The 23316-nt window shown below is 45.5% G+C and overlaps 1 protein-coding gene across 9 annotated transcripts in view; it reads left to right on the forward strand.

The window, feature by feature from the left end:
• The window catches only part of gtf2ird1 (GTF2I repeat domain containing 1), a 235753-nt gene that overhangs the window by 62481 nt on the left and 149956 nt on the right, over positions 1 to 23316 (forward strand). For all 9 annotated transcript variants that reach the window (XM_069910946.1, XM_069910941.1, XM_069910950.1 and 6 more), the window contains one exon: positions 21591 to 21731. In XM_069910946.1, the coding sequence (XP_069767047.1) occupies positions 21591 to 21731 (141 nt within the window). The remainder of the gene's footprint in view (positions 1 to 21590; positions 21732 to 23316) is intronic.

Below are 23316 nucleotides of genomic sequence, written 5' to 3' on the forward strand. Positions count from 1 at the left end.
CTTCATGTTAGAGTTCCTAATATTCCAATGTTTATGCTCCTGAAGGTCAGATATATAGGGCTTGGCATCATCTGAACACCTCTCAGCTAATTCTTGGAATGACAATCTCCATTGGAGTAGGGTATCAAAACAAGGTGATGTATTAAGGGGTTGGTCACACACAATTAGTATTTATATAGCCTGGTGTATAATATTCTACAATGTATAAAATATCCATCCAAATCTCAATAATGATTAATTCTTACATCTGTGTTTCCATTTTATCATATTTACCATGTATACTTTATTGGAACCTGTTTAAGGCAGATGAAACAATTTCTTTGGAGTGTATTTACTCTTTGGAATGCTCTTTCACAAAGGAGGAGCAGAGGGTTAAACTGCTTTAAAGATAGGGGCACATGGATTCTTTATAAGCAAGGAAGGCAAAAAGCAATCACCGTGAATTAGCTGTAATACAGAATCGAGGTAGCAATCTGCTCTGCCATGGTTTAATTAAATGAGGAAGCACACTGCAGTGGTTGATTGGCCCTCTCCTGTTTCTGTAGCTTGTCATGTATTTATTTAGCCCCGCTATTGGTGGGAGGGCTTGCATAGCGCCAAGCTTGCACGAGCAGTTTTTGTTCGAGATGTAGAAATTAGGAATAGAAAATTTAAACCAGAGCAAGTGACTTTGATATGGTGGTCAGCTATGTCCTCAATCCTTGCTTTAGTTATTCTCTGATTTAATTCACTTTATCTAAAGCTACAAAGTGTAACACCATGGGAGATTAACTAAATTATTTCCCAGCGGTTGAACTTGCCAGAAACTTTCCCTTGGAGAAATTCAGGAGGTTGCACTGACAGTGGGAAACTGCAGCGCTGCCCACACGAGAAGTTGTGTAATTGCAGTGTGATGAGCTAATGTCGGCCACTTCAATTGTTTACGTGGGATGTGAGCATTTATCATGCAGAAAAAGAGGGACTTCTTGCAGCCTCCATCCATCACACAAGGAGGAAAGTAACTAACTGGAGTACAAGAAAAATAAAAGAGCTGAATATTATTTAAAGGGTGAAAAACTACAGCATGCTGTTGTGCAGAGGGACTTGGGAGTGCTTGTGCATGAATCACAAAAGTTAGGTTGCAGGTGCAGCAGGTTATTAAGAAGGCAAATGGAATGTTGGCCTTCATCGCTAGAGGAATTGAATTCAGGAGTAGGGAGGTAATGTTGCAACTGTATAAGGTACTGGTGAGACTGCACCTGGAGTAGTGTGTCCAGTTCTGGTCTCCATATTTGAGGAAGGATATACTGGCTTTGGAGATGGTCCAGAGGAGGTTTACTAGGTTGATCCCTGGGATGAAGGGGTTGACTTATGATGAAAGATTAAATCGTCTAGGATTATATTCGCTTGAGTTCAGAAGAATGAGAGGAGATCTTATAGAAACATATAGGATTATGAAGGGTATGGATAGGATAGATGTAAGAAGGTTTTTTGAGCTGGCCGGGGAAACTAAAACGAGAGGACACAGTCTCAAGATTCGGGGGAGTAGATTTAGGACAGAGATGAGGAAAAATAGTTTTTCCCAGAGAGTAGTGAATGTTTGGAATTCTCTAACCAGGGAAGTGGTTGAGGCTGCTTCATTAAACATATTTAAAATTCGGTTAGATAAATTTTTACATGATAGAGGAATTAGGGGATATGGGGAGAAGGCAGGTAGGTGGAGTTAGGTCATAAATTAGATCAGCCACTGTGACTGTAATGCATGATTTTGTTTGGGAGAGGGACTTAAGGATTTAGCTCAATGCAGTTTGGACCTCATGATTAACTTGGCAATCTTTATTTTTGTCTATTTCCAATTAAGGGTTATTGGGATAAGGCTGGAAAGGGGAACTGATGGTAGTGATCAGCCATGATCTGTAAAATGGCGGTGCTGGCTCGACAGGCCGAAGGGCCTACTCCAGCTCCTATTGTCTATTGTCTATTGTCCACAATCTTGTCCCACGGATGCTACTGGACTGACTGAGTTCCTCCAGCATTTTATGTTTTTCTCTTTTTTTTGTCTACAAAAGAAACAAGGGTAGAGGGAAATGTTTTCAGTCTGAATTATTTGTATTAAATGCAGTCTGGGCAGTTTTAAATCTGTAGTTTAATATACTAAACTGCCGGAGAAACTCAGCAGGTCACGCTGTTGGTGTGGGAATGAGGCACTGAATTGAAATGACTTTGTCCACTGGGAGGTCCCTGTTATTTCAGCATTCAGAGTGAAAATCTCCTAGTTTGTGTCCAGTTTCTCCAATGTAGAGGAGGTCACAACAGGAGCATTGGATTGGATGCAGGTTCGCAAATGAAATGATGCTTCACTTGGGCAAAATCTTGGAGGAGTCACGTGATGCAGAGTAGACATGATTCTCGGAGCTCCCAAAATAGCAACTGAAAATAATCAAAAGATGACCAGAAAAATGACAGAAAAGAGGCAGAAAAAATGGCTAGTAGTTTTAAACTTATAGATATGGGGAAGAAAGAAAAAAAGACAATCCAGAAAGAAACAGCACCCTTTGTGCTGCACGAAGGTGGCCTTGTGGCAAAGAAAATGGCAGGGTCTGTTCGAGGCACAAGCGTGAAGAACGACCTACCTGCTCAAGCAGCCGAGTTGGCAGACAACAGGACCCATGAGTCAGTGAGCCCAGGGAGAGTCAATGCCTGCACGTCGAGGTGAAACCTGTGGAAGCTGACAGGAACGGGCTGAGAGAGGCAGTGAGAGGAAGAGCATTGGAAAGGAGGCTAAGCCGGTGACCACCGAACAGCTCTGCGAGCAGCGGAAGCAACGAGGCAGCAGCGGTGCGAGGGCAGAGGTGGGAGTAGTGACACCAGCGGCAGTGAGCCCTGTGGGCGGCGTCAAAAGAGGGCAAAGAGGGGTGGCGCAGGAGAGACTGTGAAGGAGGTGGGTGGTCCCGACCGATCCTGAGGTGGGGCCAGAGGATCAGGCAGCGCCGAGAAAACGGCCTTGCCTGCATCCTGGAGGTAGCAGAGGCTACGAGATGGCGGCAGTGGTGAGGACAGCAGCAATGATGGCAGCACGGCGGCAACAGAGTGTAGGGAGGCAGTGTCAGGAGCAACAGGGAGGGAGAAGGGGAGAGCGGTTGACTGGGAGGCCTGTCGTCATGGACATGAGAGGAAGAGAACAGGGAAGAGAGGAAGAGGGGGATAGGAGCCCTCCATGGAAAACATTATGAGACCCTTCAATAAAAGTTTTAATGTTTTAAAAGATTTAACATCAGAAATAGGGGAATTCAGGAGGGCCATGGGGGAGGTATCTGGAATGGTGAATATGGTAGAAGAGAGGATCAATATGACGGAGGACAGTGTAGAAGGGTTCGAGAATGATAGAGACATGGGGATAAAGGATAGGCAGAATATTTGGGATAAACTAGATATGTTAGAAAACCTTAATAGGATAAATAATATAAACATTGTAGGACTTAGAAGGGAAGGAGGGGGAAAGACCCTTGTGTATTTTTTAAAGGGTGGATCCCTGAGATATTTGGAATGGAAAGGGGAGGAGAGGAACGTGAGGTGGAAGGACCTATCGGTCCCTCTTCCCCAAACCAGGACCGGGACAGAGTCCTCATAAGACTCCGGAGATACCAAGATAGAGAACAAATCCTGCTTGTGGCAGAGGTGGGCATGAAACAAAGAGGTGGCCCATTAGAAGTTGAGAGGGGGGGGAGGAATAGGTTCTATTTTTTTCCCGGATATGTGTAGAATTGGTAAAAGGACGGAAGGAATTCGATACGACAAAACACTTTTCAAAAATAAAGGTATTTGGTTCACATGACTATATCCAGCGACTTTAAAAATGTTCCGGGGTGGGGTGGGGGAGGGAGAGTTTTTTCCAGTAGCTAAAGAGGTGGCGAGATTTGCTAAGAGCTTAGGAGGATTCTCAGGGAAGATAAAGAGATGGTGGGTCAATGATAGGAAGGGATCTGGATGTACTTAATGTATATATAATTATATATTTTTAAAAAATGGTTACACTTGTTTATCACAAAGGTGGTAACTTTGAAAAGGAAAGGTATGTGGGGAGCTTTGAGGTGAAGGAGGAGGTGGGGAGGTTTGATGGGTGCTACAGGCATGCTTCAGATTGGAGGGGGAGTTGGCACGTGTAGAGGATAGGGGCACCAGGAAGTGTAGGAGTGGAGTGAGTAAAAGAGGGGAAGGAGAAGGGACCATGTGGGTTTTTTTAAATGTAATCTTTTGAATTATTGGTTTTGTCAATTTGTGTAGGTTTGTTTTGCACACGAGTCGACACAAAACAAAAGGGACGGAAGGTAAGTATTGGAGGACAGGAAAGGAGGGGGAGAGGAAGAAGAAGGGGCACTGGGGTGATGGGTAAAACAATTAAGTTTTATGTTTTAATGTAAGCGGGATAAATGGGTCAATTAAGGGAAAAGAAAAGAGTCTGGCACACCTTAAGAAGCCTCTGGCAGATGTAGTGTTCCTGCAGGAAACCCATGATACAAACCAGAAAAGGGAGGCAGCTTCCTCCTTCAATTCCAAAGCCAGGGGAGTGGTAATCCTAATAGGAAAGAATGTTCCAGTAACAGTCCAGGGGTGGTCACTGACATGGCAGGGAGGTTCGTGATGATGCGTTGTCAAATATACTCTGAATCCTGGACATTTATGAATGTATATGCCCTGAATTTTGATGATGAAAAATTTATACAAGATATATTCTTGGAAGATTCTGAGGTGGGGGGTGGGGGGGTGTGAGAATATACTGATTGGAGGGGATTTCAATTTTTGACTGGACCTGGTCATGGATAAATCAGCGAAGAAGGTGATGAGGGCCAAGGCAGCTATGTCCACCCTGGCCTTCATGAAAGATTTGAATCTCATAGACAATCAGAGTCTGAGAGAAAGGGATCATTCCTTTTACTCAAGGCAACATGATTCCTACACTAGAATTGATTTTTTTTCTGGCATCAGCCCAGTTGGAAAGTAGGATAGTGGAATCCAATTACATGGTTCGGCTGCTGTCAGACTATAATGTCCAACATAATGCCAGATAAAAAGGGCAGACGCATATAAATGGCACCTAAATCCATTGCTGTTGGAAAAGCTAGAATTTGTAGCTTTGTCAGAACTCAGATAGAGCTGAGGGACAAACTGAGACCAACAATGACCCTGCCTGACTGATTCGAAAGGGGAATGTGTATAAAATTATTTCTAGGATGTTTTCCATAATCCAAAGTGAAGGCCCAAAGCTGGGCTTACATCGGTCTGAAAAAAATTACAAAGATGGATTTTCAACAGGATCCGGAGTTTTACCTTCTAGGGGACATTGGGGTAGTACAGTTTAGACTGTCCAAACACCAAATTCAGTTTGTGATGGTCACCTTGTCAGTAGCCAGGAAGTGTATAGCAGTTACGTGGAAGTCTGACTCCCAGCTAAATATCCCACGATGGAATACAGAAATACAGTGTTGCATTCCCCTGGAGAAAATCACCCACAATTTATGGAAGAGATATGACACATCCATTGAAGTGTGGCAACCATATCTGAGGCATCTTGGGGTACAGATATAATTCACACTCCCCCCCACACTCCTACCACTCCCTCCCGAATGAAAGAAAAGTAACAATTCGTCCCAGCAGATAAAGGATTAAGAGTATGAAATGGGGAATGTGGTGCAGACGAATTGTTCTTTGCCCCAACCTGTTTTTATTTAATATCCAAGGCCCTCTAGCCTTGAGGAGGATCAATGTCTTTGTCGGTATTTAAATGGCTTTTGTATGTCTGTATTTTTATATTTTGGTATTTGTATAATTTAAGGATGGGAGGGTGTAAAGAGAGGGAAATAAGGACTCTGTAAATCAAATTTCGTGGAAAGAGAATGCAATATTTTGTTTATTGGGTTTACACGAGTCTGGAAAATATTCAAAAAAATGTGGTGCTTCACTTGGGGGAACTGTTTGGGGCCTTGAATGGTGGTGAAGGAGGAGGTGTGGGCACAAGTGGAGCATTTCTTGCGTTCATGATACAAGGGGCTGATTCGTAAGAAGGGATGAGTGAACGAGGGAGTCATGGAGGGAACGGTCACTGCAGAAGGCACAGTCGGGAGGAGAGGGGGAGATGTGGCTGGTGGTGGCATCATGTTGTGGGTGGCACAAATTGCAGAGGATAGTATGTTGGAAGCAGAGGCTGGTGGGGAGGTCGGTGAGGCCCTTGTTGTGTCTAGGCATGGAAGGGACCTGGGTTGATGTGTGGGAAAAAGAGGAGAAGTGGGAAAGGACTGAGTTGATGGCAGTAGAGGGAAAACCACATTATTTGGAGGAGGACATCTGGAATGGAAGACCTCATCCTGGGTGCAGATGCGATGGAGGAATTAAGAGAAAGGAATAAAATGGTATGTCCATTGACCGAGGCCACCCACAAACTGGAGGAATGACACAATATTCCGCCAGAACACTCTCCAACCAGATATTAACATCAGCTTCTCCCTTATTGCTCTCTCTCTCTCTCTCTCTCTCTCTCTCTCTCTCCCTCTCTCTGTCTCTCTCTATATATATCTCTCTCTCGCTTTCTCTCTTTCTCTCTCTCCTTCCCTCCAGCTCACTACCCTCTAGCCCAGAGGTTGGCAAACTTTTTAAACCATTGACCTCTTCATGGAATCCTTAATCTCTCATTGACCCCCAAGCATGAAAAAAAATAAATATTACCAATGATAAATTTCTCTATAACCCTGACATTTATCGACCCCTTGGACAGTCCCATCGACTGCCCCCCCACCCTTTGCCGGCCCCCAGCTCTAGCCTCTTCAGCAGAGCGACCCTTTTCCCCACTCAATTCTCAACTTTTTTTTCTCTTTTGCCTGCCTTTTGCTAATACTTTGAGGAATAGCTCAGGCCAATGGACACTGCATGACCTGCTGAGTTTCTCCAGGACATTGTACATTAATCTATAGTCACAGTGTCTAGAGACTTTCTTGTTTAACACTAAATTGATGATAATGTTTATACATTGCTGCACTGTTCAAAACCATTCTGAAGTCCTCAATATCTTTTATGTTTTAAGCCAGGAAACCAACGTCTCTCAGCAGATGTTCACCCTGCAGAATCTGATTCGCTTCTGGGGGTGGATGTGGTTGAATGGGATGTTTTTGCAGTAAATGAAAACAAATTAGGTTTAGATGTTTGGCTAGCAAATGTAAATGGTCGTTCTTTAGGATGATGAACTGAGGGTTGGGGTTAGATAAAAGCCGCTACCTTTGACTGCAAATCCAAACAATTTTTGCAAAATACATTACGAGGTTTGGCTTCAGATGAGATCCCTCAATGAAATCTACTGCAATTATAATTTTACAAGGTGGAAATATGCCCCTCCATCTGACTGGTCCATGCTAACCAAGTTGTCTTGAGCTCAAATCATTTGCTTGTGTTTGGTCACATCTGTATAAACCTTTTCTATCCATTGAACCTGTTCAATTGTTTTTTTTCAACATTGCAATTCTACTCAAATCTTCCACTTCTTCTGGCAGCCAGTCCATATTCCTCCCACCCTAAGGGGGCCCTCGGACTCCCATTGGATTGCTCTTCGTACCTGAAATCTAAATAGGCTCTTCTACCCTGAAAAAAGACCATATTTACCTTATCTATGCCCTCTCCTCCCCTCTTGGCCTTCCCCAGGGACCGCTCCCTCTGTGATTCCTTCGTGCACTCATCCCTCCCCACCTATCGCACCCCAGGCACCTTCCCCTGTGCCCACAGGAGGTGCAACACTTGTGCCACCATGGCCCAGGGCCCCAAACAGGCTTTTCATATAAAGCAACAGTTTATTTGTACTTGTCTACTGCATCTGATGCATCCTTTGTGGCCTTCTCTACATCGGAGAGAGCAGTCGCAGACTGGGAGATTGCTTCGTTCAGCACCTCTCTGTCCCCAACCACAACAACCTCCCAGTGGCCAACCACTTCAATTCTGAGTCCCACTCCCGCACTTGCATGTCTGCCCATGCCCTTATGGACTGTCTCACCCTGACCACCTGCAGATTGGAGGAACAGCACCTTATTTTCCTTCTGGGCACCCCCCAGCCACATGGCATGAACATTGACTTTACTGTTTTCCATTAAACCTGCTTGCCTTTTCTTTCCCCTCCCACTTTTCCTGTCCTTCCAGTTCTTTCACGCACACAGCCCTACCATCCCCCCTCCCCTTATTAACATATAACATAACATAACAATTACAGCACGGAAACAGGCCATTAGGCCCTTCTAGTCCGCACCGAACCAAAGTCCCACCTCCCTGCACAATGCCCATAACCCTCCATCTTCTTCTCATCCATATACCTGTCCAACCTTTTCTTAAATAATACAATTGACTCCGCCGCCACTATTTCTCCCGGAAGATCATTCCACACAGCTACCACTCTCTGAGTAAAGAAGTTCCCCCTCATGTTACCTCTAAACCTCTGCCCCTTAATTCTTAACTCATGTCCTCTTGTTTTAAACTTTCCTCCTCTTAACGGAAATAGTCTATCCACATCCATTCTGTCTATCCCTGTCATAATCTTAAATACTTCTATCAAATCCCCTCTCAACCTTCTACGCTCCAAAGAATAAAGACCCAATCTGTCCAATCTCTCCCCATACTCCAGATGCTTAAACCCAGGCAACATTCTGGTAAACCTTCTCTGCACTCTCTCCACTCTGTTTATATCCTTCCTATAATTAGGCGACCAGAACTGCACACAGAACTCCAAATTAGGCCGCACCAACGTCTTATACAATCTCAACATCACCTCCCAACTCCTATATTCCATGCAATGATTGATAAAGGCCAGCATACTAAAAGCCTTCTTCACCACCCTATTCAGTGAGTTTCTACCTTCAGGGAACGATGTACCGTTACTCCTAAATCTTTCTGCTCTTCTGTATTCCTCAATGCTCTCCCATTTACCACATATGTCCTATTCTGATTCTTCTTACCAAAATGAAGCACCTCACACTTATCAGCATTAAATTCCATCTGCCATTTTTCAGCCCACTTTTCTAAGCATCCCAAATCCCTCTGCAATCCTTGAAAACCTTCTTCATTATCCACTATTCCACCTATCTTAGTATCGTCTGCATATTTACTAATCCAATTCACCACCCCATCATCTAGATCATGAATGTATATAACGAACAACAATGGGCCCAATACAGATCCTTGAGGCACACCACTGGTCACCGGCCTCCAACCTGACAGACAATTATCCACTACCACTCTCTGGCCTCTCCCTTTCAGCCAATGTTCAATCCATTTGACTATCTCAAAATTTATACCTGCTCCTTCCCTCCTTTCTCCACCTATCATCTCCTGCCATTGCCACCCCCCTTTCTCCCCTCCTACTTTTTAGTTCAGACATTTGCCGCTATTTTCTCATACTTTGATGAAGGACTCAAGCCTGAAACGTCGGTTCTTTATCTTTGATACGTAAAGGTCACTGCTTGACCTGCTGAGCTTCTCCAGAAATTTGTGATTTTACTTATCTATGCCCCTAATTATTTTCTAAAGTTCCTCCCCCCCTTTCCCTACACCACATTTAGCTCTCAATGGCAGTATCTCACAATGGCACTGTGAGAAACAGAAGTACCTTCACAGAAATTGCTCGAGTCAAAAATTGAGAACAAAGAACATTTATTATACAACAATGCAAAGTTGGGTGCTTCCCCTTACCCTGGGAATACACACACACACTGGGGCTCACCCAACTTTTATACAGTGAATTTCAGTGTAGAGGTACCCTCCCCCCCTAACATTCTTCTGCCTCCTTGATAAGTTTGGCATTAGGCAATCCTGTCTGCCTATGTGCTATTTCTGTGAACTTGGAGGACCAGGGGGTATCCTGTCTGTATCCCATCATGTCATTGTCCTTATTCACCTGCCTTTGTCCTTATTCAAACCTTCCCAACCCTCAGGGCTTACTAACTCTTATATGCAGAACTTGCTAATTCTGTCTATTAATTACATATGCGGATGTTGCTGACTCTCTCTAAGGCTAGAAGACCCTTATCTTATTCAGACTAACCTTTACTTCCTACATTCTATTATCTACCCTTATCCTATTATTCATTACACATATATCCATACTAGCTTTCTTCATCTCTCATATTTTCATATTAGTTTTACTCATCTCTCACAATCCTCACTTTTCTTTTAGCTACGCTTCGTGAATTCTCAACTGGAATGTATCACTTGTAAACTTGGTCTTTTTCCCAGCGAGTCAGTAAACGAACTGCAGTCTCAGCATCATCAGACAGAATTTGGGAAACATACATCCTTTGGGTTATAGTGATCTGACGAGGGGTCCGTTAAATTAAATACTGCACACAAGTCTTTAGGCAGGGGAGCACCATAATGGCCAGAATAGTGAGTCCAGCTGCTATAAGGGCTGTGGGTATCAGACTCCAGTTACCAATAAAAAGTCTAGTCCATCCCACACCGAACCAAGGTTGCCAAGTCTGAACCTGGGCATGGGAAAATTTTCAAACTCCTCAAGAAGTGTCTTTAACCGCCTGACCGTTGTGAGCATTGTCATTCACAAAAGCTGCCTTCAGCAGCCAACGAGTAATCAAGAGCCAGGCAGTTTTGTTGAACTGTGGCTCGTATCTGTCGTCTTTCTTCAGCCCTTAAATTCAGGGCCATCACTGTCTGTTCGGTGATGATCTCCAAGTCTGGAGTCTGATTAAACGATTTAAATGCCAACAAGCTGTGGTGTTCTGGAGCAGCTTACATCGTTTACAACTAGAACTCCCCTTACGGTGGTGGTTCTTAACATTCCGAATGTCTGTGTGACCCAAAGGATGATTTACAGGAGACCAAGTTGGGGAGGGGTGTTTCTTGTCATTTAACCTGTGAGTTGCAGCTTGTCTGCTAACATTAGCATAAGTATCACTGAACCTGTGAGTTGCAGCCTGTCTGTGAATATTAGCATATGTATTCACTCTATCTCTGCTACATGTACAATCCTGATTAACATTCTGTCTGTCATTGTCCCACCATCTTCTTTGTGCTATCTCTTTAAAACTCCTCTTTTTAATATCTGTAGAGGCCGGAATACAAACCAAGTCTACTCCCCTAGGGCCGTTCTGTTCCCCTGGTCCATGTTGGGATCCTAAATTCTTTGGCTTGGCTTCGCGGATGAAGATTTATGGAGGGGTAAATGTCCACGTCAGCTGCAGGCTCATTTGTGGCTGACAAGTCCGATGAGGGACAGGCAGACATGGTTGCAGCGGTTGCAGGGGAAAATTGGTTGGTTGGGGTTGGATGTTGGGTTTTTCCTCCTTTGTCTTTTGTCAGTGAGGTGGGCTCTGCGGTCTTCTTCAAAGGAGGCTGCTGCCCGCCGAACTGTGAGGCGCCAAGATGCACGGTTTGAGGCGATATCAGCCCACTGGCGGTGGTCAATGTGGTAGGCACCAAGAGATTTCTTTAGGCAGTCCTTGTACCTCTTCTTTGGTGCACCTCTGACACGATGGCCAGTGGAGAGCTCGCCATATAACACGATCTTGGGAAGGCGATGGTCCTCCATTCTGGAGACGTGACCTACCCAGCGCAGTTGGATCTTCAACAGCGTGGATTCGATGCTGTCGGCCTCTGCCATCTCGAGTACTTCGATGTTAGGGATGAAGTCGCTCGAATGAATGTTGAGGATGGAGCGGAGACAACACTGGTGGAAGCGTTCTAGGAGCCGTAGGTGATGCCGATAGAGGACCTATGATTTGGAGCCGAACAGGAGTGTGGGTATGACAACGGCTCTGTATATGCCAATCTTTGTGAGGTTTTTCAGTTGGTTGTTTTCCCACACTCTTTTGTGTAGTCTTGCAAAGGCACTATTTGCCTTGGTGAGTCTGTTGTCTATCTCGTTGTCGATCCTTGCATCTGATGAAATGGTGCAGCCGAGGTAGGTAAACTGGTTGACCATTTTGAGTTTTGTGTGCCCGATGGAGATATGGGGGGGCTCGTAGTCATGGTGGGGAGCTGGCTGATGGAGGACCTCAGTTTTCTTCAGGCTGACTTCCAGGCCAAACATTTTGGCAGTTTCCGCAAAACAGGATGTCAAGCGCTGAAGAGCTGGCTCTGAATGGGCAACTAAAGCGGCATCATCTGCAAAGAGTAGTTCACGGACAAGTTGCTCTTGTGTCTTGGTGTGAGCTTGCAGGCACCTCAGATTAAAGAGACTGCCATCCGTGCAGTACCGGATGTGAACAGCGTCTTCATTGTTGAGGTCTTTCATGGCTTGGTACAGCATCATGCTGAAGAAAATTGAAAAGAGTGTTGGTGCAAGAACGCAGCCTTGCTTCACGCCATTGTTAATGGAGAAGGGTTCAGAGAGCTCATTGCTGTATCTGACCCGACCTTGTTGGTTTTCGTGCAGTTGGATAACCACGTTGAAGAACTTTGGGGGACATCCGAGGCGCTCTAGTATTTGCCAAAGCCCTTTCCTGCTCACGGTGTCGAAGGCTTTGGTGAGGTCAACAAAGGTGACGTAGAGTCCTTTGTTTTGTTCTCTGCACTTTTCTTGCAGCTGTCTGAGGGCAAAGACCATGTCAGTAGTTCCTCTGTTTGCGCGAAAGCCGCACTGTGATTCTGGGAGAACATTCTCGGCGACACTAGGTATTATTCTATTTAGGAGAATCCTAGCGAAGATTTTGCCTGCAATGGAGAGCAACATGATTCCCCTGTAGTTTGAGCAGTCTGATTTCTCGCCTTTGTTTTTGTACAGGGTGATGATGATGGCATCACGAAGGTCCTGAGGCAGTTTTCCTTGGTCCCAACAAAGCTTGAAAAACTCATGCAATTTGGCATGCAGAGTTTTGCCGCAAGCCTTCCAGACCTCTGGGGGGATTCCATCCATACCTGCTGCTTTGCCACTTTTCAGTTGTTCAATTGCCTTATATGTCTCTTCCCGGGTGAGGACCTCATCCAGCTCTAGCCTTAGGGGCTGTTGAGGGAGCTGGAGCAGGGCGGAATCTTGGACTGAGCGGTTGGCACTGAAAAGAGATTGGAAGTGTTCTGACCATCGGTTGAGGATGGAGATCATGTCGCTAAGGAGGACTTTGCCGTCTGAGCTGCGCAGCGGGCTTTGGACTTGGGGTGAGGGGACGTACACAGCCTTTAGAGCCTCGTAAAAACCCCTGAAGTCGCCAATGTCCGTGCTGAGCTAGGTTCGTTTGGCGAGGCTAGCCCACCACTCATTTTGGATCTCCCGGAGTTTGCGCTGAAGATGGCTGCATGCGCGACGGAAGGCTTGTTTCTTCTCTGGCCAGGACGGCTTTGTAAGGTGAGCCTGTTGGGCAGCTCGCTTCTTTGCCAGCAGTTCCTGGATTTCCTGGCTGTTTTCGTCGAACCAGTTCTTGTTTTTTCCTGGAGGAGAAGCCCAGTACCTCTTCAGTGGATTGCAGTATGGTAGTCTTCAGCTGATCCCAGAGGGTTTCAGGGGACGAGTCCGTGAGGCGGATTGCATCCTCGAGCTTTGCTTTGAGGTTTGCCTGGAAGTTTCCTCTCACTTCGTCTGACTGCAGGTTTCCAACATTGAACCTCTTTCTGGGGGCTTTACTGTTCCTGGGCTTTGGCTTGAAGTGAAGGTTGAGCTTGCAGTGAACCAGCCAGTGGTACCCCAGTATGACTATACTCTATACCTGCGCCCTGTCTGCATTCTAAAGATAAATAATTGTCACCTCTGCTGCCCCTATTCCAGGAGGACTTAATACATTGTGAGCAATTTGGTGATTTCCCAAAAATTGGGAACCAACAAGTAAACAAAACAGCAAATGGTAAAAACAACATTACAGCACTTTTTCCCGGCGTTGTGTAACTTTCAGATCAGAAGGATGAAGGACTGCACGCCAGGTGGAGGGTAGATTATCAATGTCTTTAGTCCGTGGATCAGCAGCTTGTTTAATTCATTCTATGTGAGTCCACCCCTTTTCTTTCATTCGCACTGCAGTGTCTGTAATCAAAAGTACACAAAAGGGGCCGTCCCAGACAGGTTTTAGTTAGTGATCTTGCCATGCTTTTACATATACCCAATCACCAGATTTAATAAAATGAATAGGATGCTCCAGGGGTGGGTTTTGAACTAATAAACCCTTCCGTTTTAATTTGTATAGAGAGGCAGAAAGTCCCTTTAAATATTTGGATATGTACTGGTCGTTAGCCTCAGAGGTAGGGGTATTAAAAGGTGACATACAAGGTTCGAGTATACCATCTTTCACCAACTGGTCAATTACTGGCTGCAGCCCCTTTCGGCCAGCCATCGGAATTGGATACTGTTTTCGTCTAATTACTTGCTCAGGATCTTTTAAAGTAACTTGCAGGGGAGGAATATCTAACACTCTTCTATTGCTTCTTTTTGCCCATACTCCAGGATTTATTCGTTCCCGATCCTCCTTGGTTAATACATACAATTGAACCCCAATACCTGATTCCTGTGGTCTGGTGCCGATAGCCAATTGGTCCTGTAAATCTCGTCCTAACAAACAAACTCCAGCTTGGGGAACTAATAGAATGTCCTCCGTTACTATCTTCTCTCCCATTTGTATTCTTACATCCCTTAATACAGAGACCGTAAAATCTCTTCCTCCTACTCCCGAAATCATCACGGTCCCCTCTATCTTAACACCCTCGGGTGGTTGTAAAATACTAGACCGGGCTGCCCCAGAATCAACTAAAAAGGTCATCTTGTCACTGTGGGGTCCTATGCTTAAATTTACTAATGGTTCTTCGTGCAGCCCCACGGTGTGTATTGACTGAGAACCGTGACCCCCCTATTCATAATCTTCTTCCATCCGTGTGTAAGATCGCGTCTCCCTGGCTCGCATTGGGCATTCTCTCTTAAAATGTCCCTCCTTTTTACAATGGTAGCAAATATGCTCCCGTTTCCCAATTCCTACCGGAATTACCACGAGGTCCCGGAAAAGGTCGTCGTCCCCGGAATTCCCCTCTACCCTTGCCCCTGCTCTGGTCTCTACTCTCCCTCTCCTGAAGCTCCTCCCAATGTCCAGGAGCTGGCACATAGCACCTACCCTTTCTTTGCTGTCCCTCCACGACTTCCTTGACTGCCTGCATTAAAATCTTAGCCTTTCCTTTCTGTTTATTGGGCATTCTCTCTTAAAATTACGCACCTCCGTACTAGTCAGGGGCACATTTACGAAACCAAGACCCCCTCCCATGGGAACTTCCCGTAAAGGTCTCATCCAGTTAATTTCTGGCTTATCCTCTCCTTTATAATGTCTAGATTCCTGCTCTCTGGAAAATGAATCAAAGGGTTCTGCCCTTCCCTCCCGGAGGGTCTCACTGTTTTGAATCAAAGTCTCCTCCCTCTCTTGTCAATTGAGGTGGTAATCTAGTACTTTGTTAACGGGTCATCATACCACCCCTACTTTCTTCTCCTTTAGCTGTGGGGGAGGAGGGGAAGGTGAAGAAGGGTAGAGCATAGGAGGGGGGGGGGAAGATAGGAGCCGGCATAGGAGGAGCATAAGGTGGAGGAAGGGAATGTAACACATCCCATCCTTGTGTTTCAGGGACAAAAGGTTCCTCATCCTTCTTGTCCTTACATTCCTTTTCATTCAAAACCAGTTGATCAACCAATCCACTGAGCCAGCAGGCTGGATATTCTCTGCTCTCAATATTATCTCTTTGATTTTGATAGAGCCAGATGTTCAATGCCTGACACATCCAGTCCTCATCGGATCCAAACTTTGGCCAATATACTGAATTCCCTTTTATCGGGTTTTTAACCCATTCCAGACAGCAATACCTGACCATGGTCTGTTTGTCTTTCCCACGGGTTTTCCCCGCACCCCAATCAGATAGCATTAATCCTAACGGACTTTGCTTAGTTATCTGATCATCCCGTCCTTCCTTAGGACTATTTCCCTTGCAACTCACACCTCCCATACTAACAGGTAAGTAAAATTCCTCTTACGGGGATCCAGTAGCTATTCCTAGCGCACTTCCTTAACGTCCTCCCATCGTTTGTTCTCAATGCCTCTTCGCGGATATCACTCACTTCATCCACTGACCAGTCACCCATTGTCCGTGAGTCCAGCTGAATCAGCCGGGGTGCACCTACCCTCGTCGTCGGGCACTCTGTCAGTGGAGGGAGTGGGATCCCGGACGAGCCCCCATTTGTGAGAAACAGAAGTACCTTCACAGAATTTGCTCGAGTCAAAAATTGAGAACAAAGAACATTTATTATACAACAATGCAAAGTTGGGTGCTTCCCCTTACCCTGGGAATACACACATACACTGGGGCTCACCCAACTTTTATACAGTTCATTTCAGTATAGAAGTACCCTCCCCCTTACATTCTTCTGCCTCCTGGATGAGTTTGGCATTAGGCAATCCTGTCTGCCTACGTGCTGTTTCTGTGAACTTGGAGGACCAGGGGGTATCCTGTCTGTGTCCCATCATGTCATTGTCCTTATTCACCTGCCTTTGTCCTTATTCACACCTTCCCAAACCTCAGGGCTTACTAACTCTTATATGCAGAACTTGCTAATTCTGTCTAAGGCTTACTAATTACATATGCGAAAGTTGCTGACTCTCTCTAAGGCTAGAAGACCCTTATCTTATTCAGACTAACTTTACTTCCTACATTCTATTATCTACCCTTATCCTATTCATACTGGCTTTATTCATTACACATATATCCATACTAGCTTTCTTCATCTCTCATATTTTCATATTAGTTTTACTCATCTCTCACAGCAGTATTTCTCACGGTTGGTGAAATGCCATTACAGTGCCAGTGATCGGGACTGGGGTTCGAATCCTGCGCTGTCTGTAAAGAGTTTTGTACATTCTCCCCGTGTCTGCATGGGTTTTCTCCAGGGGCTCCGGTTTCCTCCACCCTTCAAAAAATGTACCGGGAGTGCAGGCCAATTGAGTGTAATTGGATGGCACAGGCTGGTGGGCGAAATGGCCTGTTACCCTGCAGTATGTCTAACATTTAAGAAAAATTTAGAAATGAACAGCAGGCTCCACCATCCAGAGCATTGCGGGGAGCATGTGTCTGGCCTCACCTCTGACTGCAGGTCCCCACCTAATTGCACAGGATCCTGGTTTTTAAATGTGCTGCTGCTTTCTCTCTGTGACTGGGCTTGAATCCTGGGCTTTGTCTAATCTGATGGGCAGTACCTTCACCAGAGGCACACCTCCACCTTCTCGAGAGTGAGAAGGAGGCAAGGATGCAGGACTCGCCATTATGGCCCCAATCCCAAAACTGAGTAAAGAGGGGGAGAAAATGAACAGCCATCCGATGTACCTGGAAAGGTACCAAAGAATATGTGGGATGGAAGAGAAAATTGACCAAGAAGGGGGAAAGCATTGATACCATCAACTCCGTGACATGCACTTTATCCCACCAGACTTATGCAGCTGTTCAAAGAGAGAAATAGAGTCCTAAGATTACCAGTGTCTCAAAAGGCTTCTTAAAGAGTGGTCACCATGGCTCAGAATGTTTTCCTTGAAATTTAGACACACAGCATGGTAACAGTCCCTTCCACCCACAAGCCCATGCTTCCCAATACCAAATAACCTACAACCCCCGTACGTTTTGAAAGTGCAGGAGGAAACTGGAGCAATAGGCGAAACCCATGCAGGCAGTAGGAGAACGTACAAACTCCTTATAGGCAGCGTGGGATTCAAACCCGGGTTGCTGGCCCTGTAATGCGTGGCGCTAACCAGCCTGCAATGGCCTTCTCTCTTTGCGCTCTTGTTTGGGGAGAGAGTAAGGGGCCTTCTGTTTCAAAAAGTGGAGGGAAATTAATCCCCCTGTTTTATACTATGCACAGCTATTTTGTCTGCCCTGTAGAAACCAGTTATTTATTTGTTCAGTTTGTACTTTCCTTCGGTATAAAGCTTGCTCTGTATAAAGCTTGAACTGTGCGCCTCCTGAAAGACAGGGAAGTTCCTCTGGGAAGTTGCATTCCCGTAAACAGCGTGCAAAATAATGGCTTCCTGTTATGATTTCCTATTATGATCACTGGCTTATTCTTGGGATATTGGAGGCAAGCAAAGTTGCTCTTGGGATTGTTAGGAATGTAAAGTCCACTTTCAGAATTGGCTCACTGCTAAACAAAATGTAGGTCAGCACTTATGGCACATTTCCATTCGCTCTGGGTAGTGTCGTGGAATTGAATACTGCATTAGCAGTAGAGTGAGACCATTAGGCTCATTGTGTATGTGTTGGCTGCTTGATAGATGAGTGAAATAATCCCATTTCCCCACTGTTTTCCCCTTTCCCATGCAATTCTTTCTCTTGAAGTGTCCTGTTTCTTTCTGAACATTATTACTGAATGTGCTTTCACATTGCCACGCTAGCTACACTTAAATCAACAGGCTTAATTTACCTGGTCTTTTATGTCACAAAAAACATTAATGAGTGATTCACAGAACATTGTCAAATGAAACTTCCACAGAATATTTGAACACCTGCAAATGCTGTGATTGCAGTAAAACGCACAGTAAATGCTGGAGGAACTTGGCCTGTCTCTCAGCGTCCATAGGAGGTAAAGAGATATTACCGATGTTTCGGGCCTGAGCCCTTCTTCACGGTGTAAGCATAAAGCAGGCAGGCGTCTCAATAAAGATAGGTGACAGAGAGGGGGAAAGGCTGGGAGGGGAGAGTCTGGACTCTCCCCAGTTTTTATTCAGACGCCTGCCTGCTTTTTGCCTATTTAAAAAAAAAATTCAGATTAAATGAGGATATCCAAAATAAATCGGAAATCCTCTTTTATCCAAATTTTTTTCGGAGCCGAACTGACCTTGCAGGTTGGAAAAAATAATTCACTCGACATGAGATTAGAAGCACGATTGTTCTCGTTTCACGTAACACCCTCTCCTCTCTTTCCATTTCTTCTTTGCCTTCCTCTATTGACTTTTTTCTCCAACCCTCCCTCCCAAACTATGTGCCACTTGTCTCCCAGCTGCAAGTGGTCGGATGAATCGCTTGTCCCGGTGCCATCAAGGAAAGTGGCTCCCAGACAGGAGAGGGACCTTGGACTCAATGGCATTCCCTCCCCCTTCCCTCCTTTCCCATTCCTCTCTTCCTTCCTTCCCTCCTCGGCACAATGGGGCTTCCAATGCTGAGCTGCTGCACACGCACACCAGGCTCCCCAGTGTGCATGTGCGGTAGGCTGAGGGGAGAATTCGGTCGGGACTCGGAGTCAGGTGCTCCAGTGACTGGGGATGCAGGAGCCCGGCGATTCACTAGAATGTGTTCCACCGGCCCGGGAAGCCTCCCCAGGGATTGGCGGCAGCGGTTGGCTGGTCTCAGTGATCAGCGGTTGGGTTGTGTTAGGGATCGGTGGCAGCCAGCATTTTTTATTGGTGAGAACTAAACATTATTTTAATGCTTAAAAAGCCTCCCCTTATTGTTTAAACATTGATAAAAGTGATTTGTTGTTGCTACTGGGCTGTTTTTTTAAAAAAAACAACCAGTTCTCCGAAAAAACTTTATCCAATAGAGCAGGTCCTGACCATTTCAGATAATCAGAGCTGTACAGTACCTTTTTCTTACACCTTGGACGCATGGTTGGCGTAGCAGTTAGCGAAATGCCTTTACAGCGCCAGTGATTGGGACTGGGGTTCGAATCCCGCACTGTCTGTAAGGTGTTTGCACCTTCTCCCCGTCAGTGCGTGGGTTTTCCCCGGGGTCTCCAGTTTCCTCCCACTGTTTGAAATGTACTGGGAGATGTAGGTTAATTGGATGTAAATTGGGTGGCGTGGACTCGTGGGCCAAAATGGCCTGTTACCGTGCTGTATGTCTTAAAAAAAGAGTTCAAGCCTGAAACGTCAGTAAAACAGGGCATCTCTTTACAGCCTCTTTATAGAGGCTGTGAAACCTGCTGAGTTCCTCCAGTATTTTCGGGTGTGTTTACAGAATATTTGGAGATGACCTAAATAAAATACCATCCCATCAGGAAGAAGATTCACAAGAGTGAGATCAGGCACCAGCAGATTCAAGGATAGTTTCTTCCCTGCATAATCAGTCACCTAAATGAATTCCAAAATAGTAACTCATGTCACCTTTGCTCCATACTCTTTGCGACTGGAGTCTTTGTATTGTGTCTTATTAAATGTACGATGTGTGAGATGTTTACTCCCAAAATAACCTCTGTCACTGCATCTTGGTACATGTGGCAAAAAACCTGAACTTGTTCATCATTCAGTACTGCAAAACTGCATTCAAAACTGCAAATAGTACAGGCAGTTTGATGGTTTGATTCTCATGGTAGGAAGACCCTGCAGAGGATAGTGAAGTCAGCAGAAAAGATCGTTGGGGGCTCTCTTCCTACCATGAAGGATATCTACAACATGATGTAGGTGAAAGGCAATATACATTGTGAAGGTCTCCACACACCCCTCATGTAAACTGTTCTCCCTTCTGCCATCTGGTAGGAGGTACCGTGGCACTCGGGCCCTGACATCCAGATTGGGCAAAAGATTTTTCCCCCAAGCCATCAGACTCCTGAGTTCCCAGATCATTTGTGGATAGTGGACCATGGACTTCTACTATATACATCTTAATATTTAAATATTTCAATGTGTTTAACTTCTATTATAACTTATATTTATGTAATATACACCATGGTTCTGGAGAGACACTATCTGGTCTTTGCTAGAGATGGGCTCATGGGGACCAAGTCAAGTCAAGGTACCTTTATTTATCATTCATACCATGGATTCGATGCTTGCGGACTCTGCCAGCTCGAGTTCTTCGATGTTGGTGATGAAGTCATTCCAATGAATGTTGAGGATGGAGCGGAGACAGCACTGATGGAAGCGTTTTAGGAGCCGTAGGTGATGCCGGTAGAGGACCGTGCAGCTAAACACAGCTCAAACTACATCATCATGTTTGCTGACAACATGACTGTGGTAGACCTGATCAGTAAGAAAGACAAATCAGCATACAGAGATGAGGTGCACTAACGGACAGCTCGTATCTGAACGTTAAAAAAAACCCGAGCGGTTCCCTGGAAGCCCGCAGCTTGTGTGGATCCATCAGCCACTGAGCCCCTCGGCGATCCCGTGGGGTCGTGTCATAGGCTTCTCTTTCTCAACGGTGGGGGGAGGGGGGGTGTTCTCCCATTTCTGGTGCCATGCGCCATTCCACTGGTTCCTGATGTCTGCAACCCACCCCCCCCCCGGAGCCGCTGCCGAGAATAGGCGATGCCATCTTGGGCACAGACCTGTAATTGAAGGACTTTAGTGTCTAAGCATCGTCGCCTCCTCTAACAGGCTGTTCAATCTCTGTGCGGTGCAACCACCGTTAGGACAGGGTGGATGAATCCTTGAGTCGCAGTGTTGTGCCTCTACTTCTTGGTCTCTTGGGTCTGTCCCAGCAGCAGCGCTGGTATTTGCTTTCCCAGTTCAGACCTCAAATTTGCCACCTGAACCTTAAAATCGATGGGCACATGGCTTATGAAATTACTTTTCAATCTGTGCCCAACTGATTCATCACTAAACTCCACGTACAGGACCTGGGTGAAACAGCACCACGATAAACCGGGAAGGCCTCGTGTTTCGCAAAGAGATACCATTTGCTACTTTTTGTTTTCACAGGTAAGCATGGCACAGAGGGGAAGCCTGGAAGAAGGAGTGCGGAGTAATAATTGTCATGAACAGTTGCTGATGTGTGGAGTGCAAAGCCTTGCGGACAAGAAGGACATCATCACCAGCCTGGTCTCCGCCTTGGACTCGATGGTCAGTACATTCTGTCCTGCTGTGGCAGCTATCGTTGATCAGAGCAACCTCTCTGTTCAGGTCTCATCCTTGTGAATCTGTTTTAGTATTCATTCCAATCACATTATTCCTTCTTAATAATGTAGTGAATGGAACTTTTAAAGAATTCTGAGAGTAGTTTAGCCAAAGTTGAAAAGGTTTGACATATTTCTGCTTTTCGAAGTCACTCTAGATGAACCTTATGCTTAGTTACATTTTATTATAAGAACAGTAACCTGCACCGCAATGTTTAGTGATGAATGGACATGTGCTCTTTGACTCCTTTGTCTGTTAACTCTGTCCAGAGTTTTTAAATCTCCACAGTGCACGGCCTCCCTTATTGGTTCAACTATGGAATGATTCAAGGGCGGCACAGTTAACGTAGCGGCCAGCACGGCGCCTTTACAGCGGCAGCGATCAGAACCGGATTCAAATCCTGCGCTATCAGGAGTTTGAACGTTCTCCCCGTGTCTGTGTGGGTTTTCCCCGGGGACTCTGGTTCCCACCCACTGTTCAAAACGTATTGGGGTCGTAGGTTAATTGGGTGTAAATTGGGCGGCACGGACACATGCGCCCAAATGGTCTGTTACTGTGTTGTATGTCTAAATTTAATTTTTTTTTTAAAAATGCATTAAAAATTATAAATGGCACCACATGCTCTGTATATTTCAGTACTCTCATCCATGGTTCCACACAGAGGCAATAAACTGTGGAAGCAATAAACTTTGAGTACCTTTTCTCCAATCCCTGAATCTATCGGCCAGCCCAACAGATTTCCCAGCAAGCACCGTGCCTATTAGTTCCCAGCATCCTTCACTGTACTGTGAAGTCATCAAAACCAGTCGCTGGCAAGCTTGAATGTGTCAGATGAAAGAAACTGCTGGAAACCATAAGAGTGGTTTTACTGTTAAGAATTTAAATTCAGGAATATTTGCTGTTGCTTAGGATTTTCATCTTGCAGACGTGAGCAGTGTAGAGAGAAGAACAGCCGATGTTTCCACATGGGAAATGACAAGTGAATGGCTTGCACAATGGGTGAAGCGTGAACCCTTTCCCATTCACAGTGTGTAGGTGACAATTAATCCCCTCCACATATCCTCACCCCCCCCCCACAAAAACACACATGCACATTCAGCTCCATGCAAACAGACTTGATCAGAAAGATCTGTGTGCACACTGAGGGGTGAATGCGGCCACGCAAACACAGACGTCCACACAGAAGTGTTTGTGTCATAGTCATACAGCATCTCAGCAGGGCCTTCAGTCCACATCCACATTGCCCAGTAGCCACCCATCCATATTCATCCCAGCTTCCAGTGCTTGGTGCCTGGTCTTCCATGCCTCAGCGATTCAAATGCTTGTCTAGCTACTTCTGGAATGTTCTTGGCACTCTGCCTCCACCACTCTCTCAGACAGTGTACTCCAGGTAAACACCTCTGGATGAAAAGGGCCCCAGTAGATCCCCCTCTAAATCCTTTATCCTTTATCCTCACTGCGTGTCCTCTAATTTTGCCTACTCCTGATATGGGAAAAGGTCTACCCCTCATAATTTAATATCCCTCAAGCG

The sequence above is a fragment of the Narcine bancroftii genome, chromosome 14, assembly GCF_036971445.1.
Source record: "Narcine bancroftii isolate sNarBan1 chromosome 14, sNarBan1.hap1, whole genome shotgun sequence".
In the NCBI taxonomy this organism is placed as follows: domain Eukaryota; kingdom Metazoa; phylum Chordata; class Chondrichthyes; order Torpediniformes; family Narcinidae; genus Narcine; species Narcine bancroftii.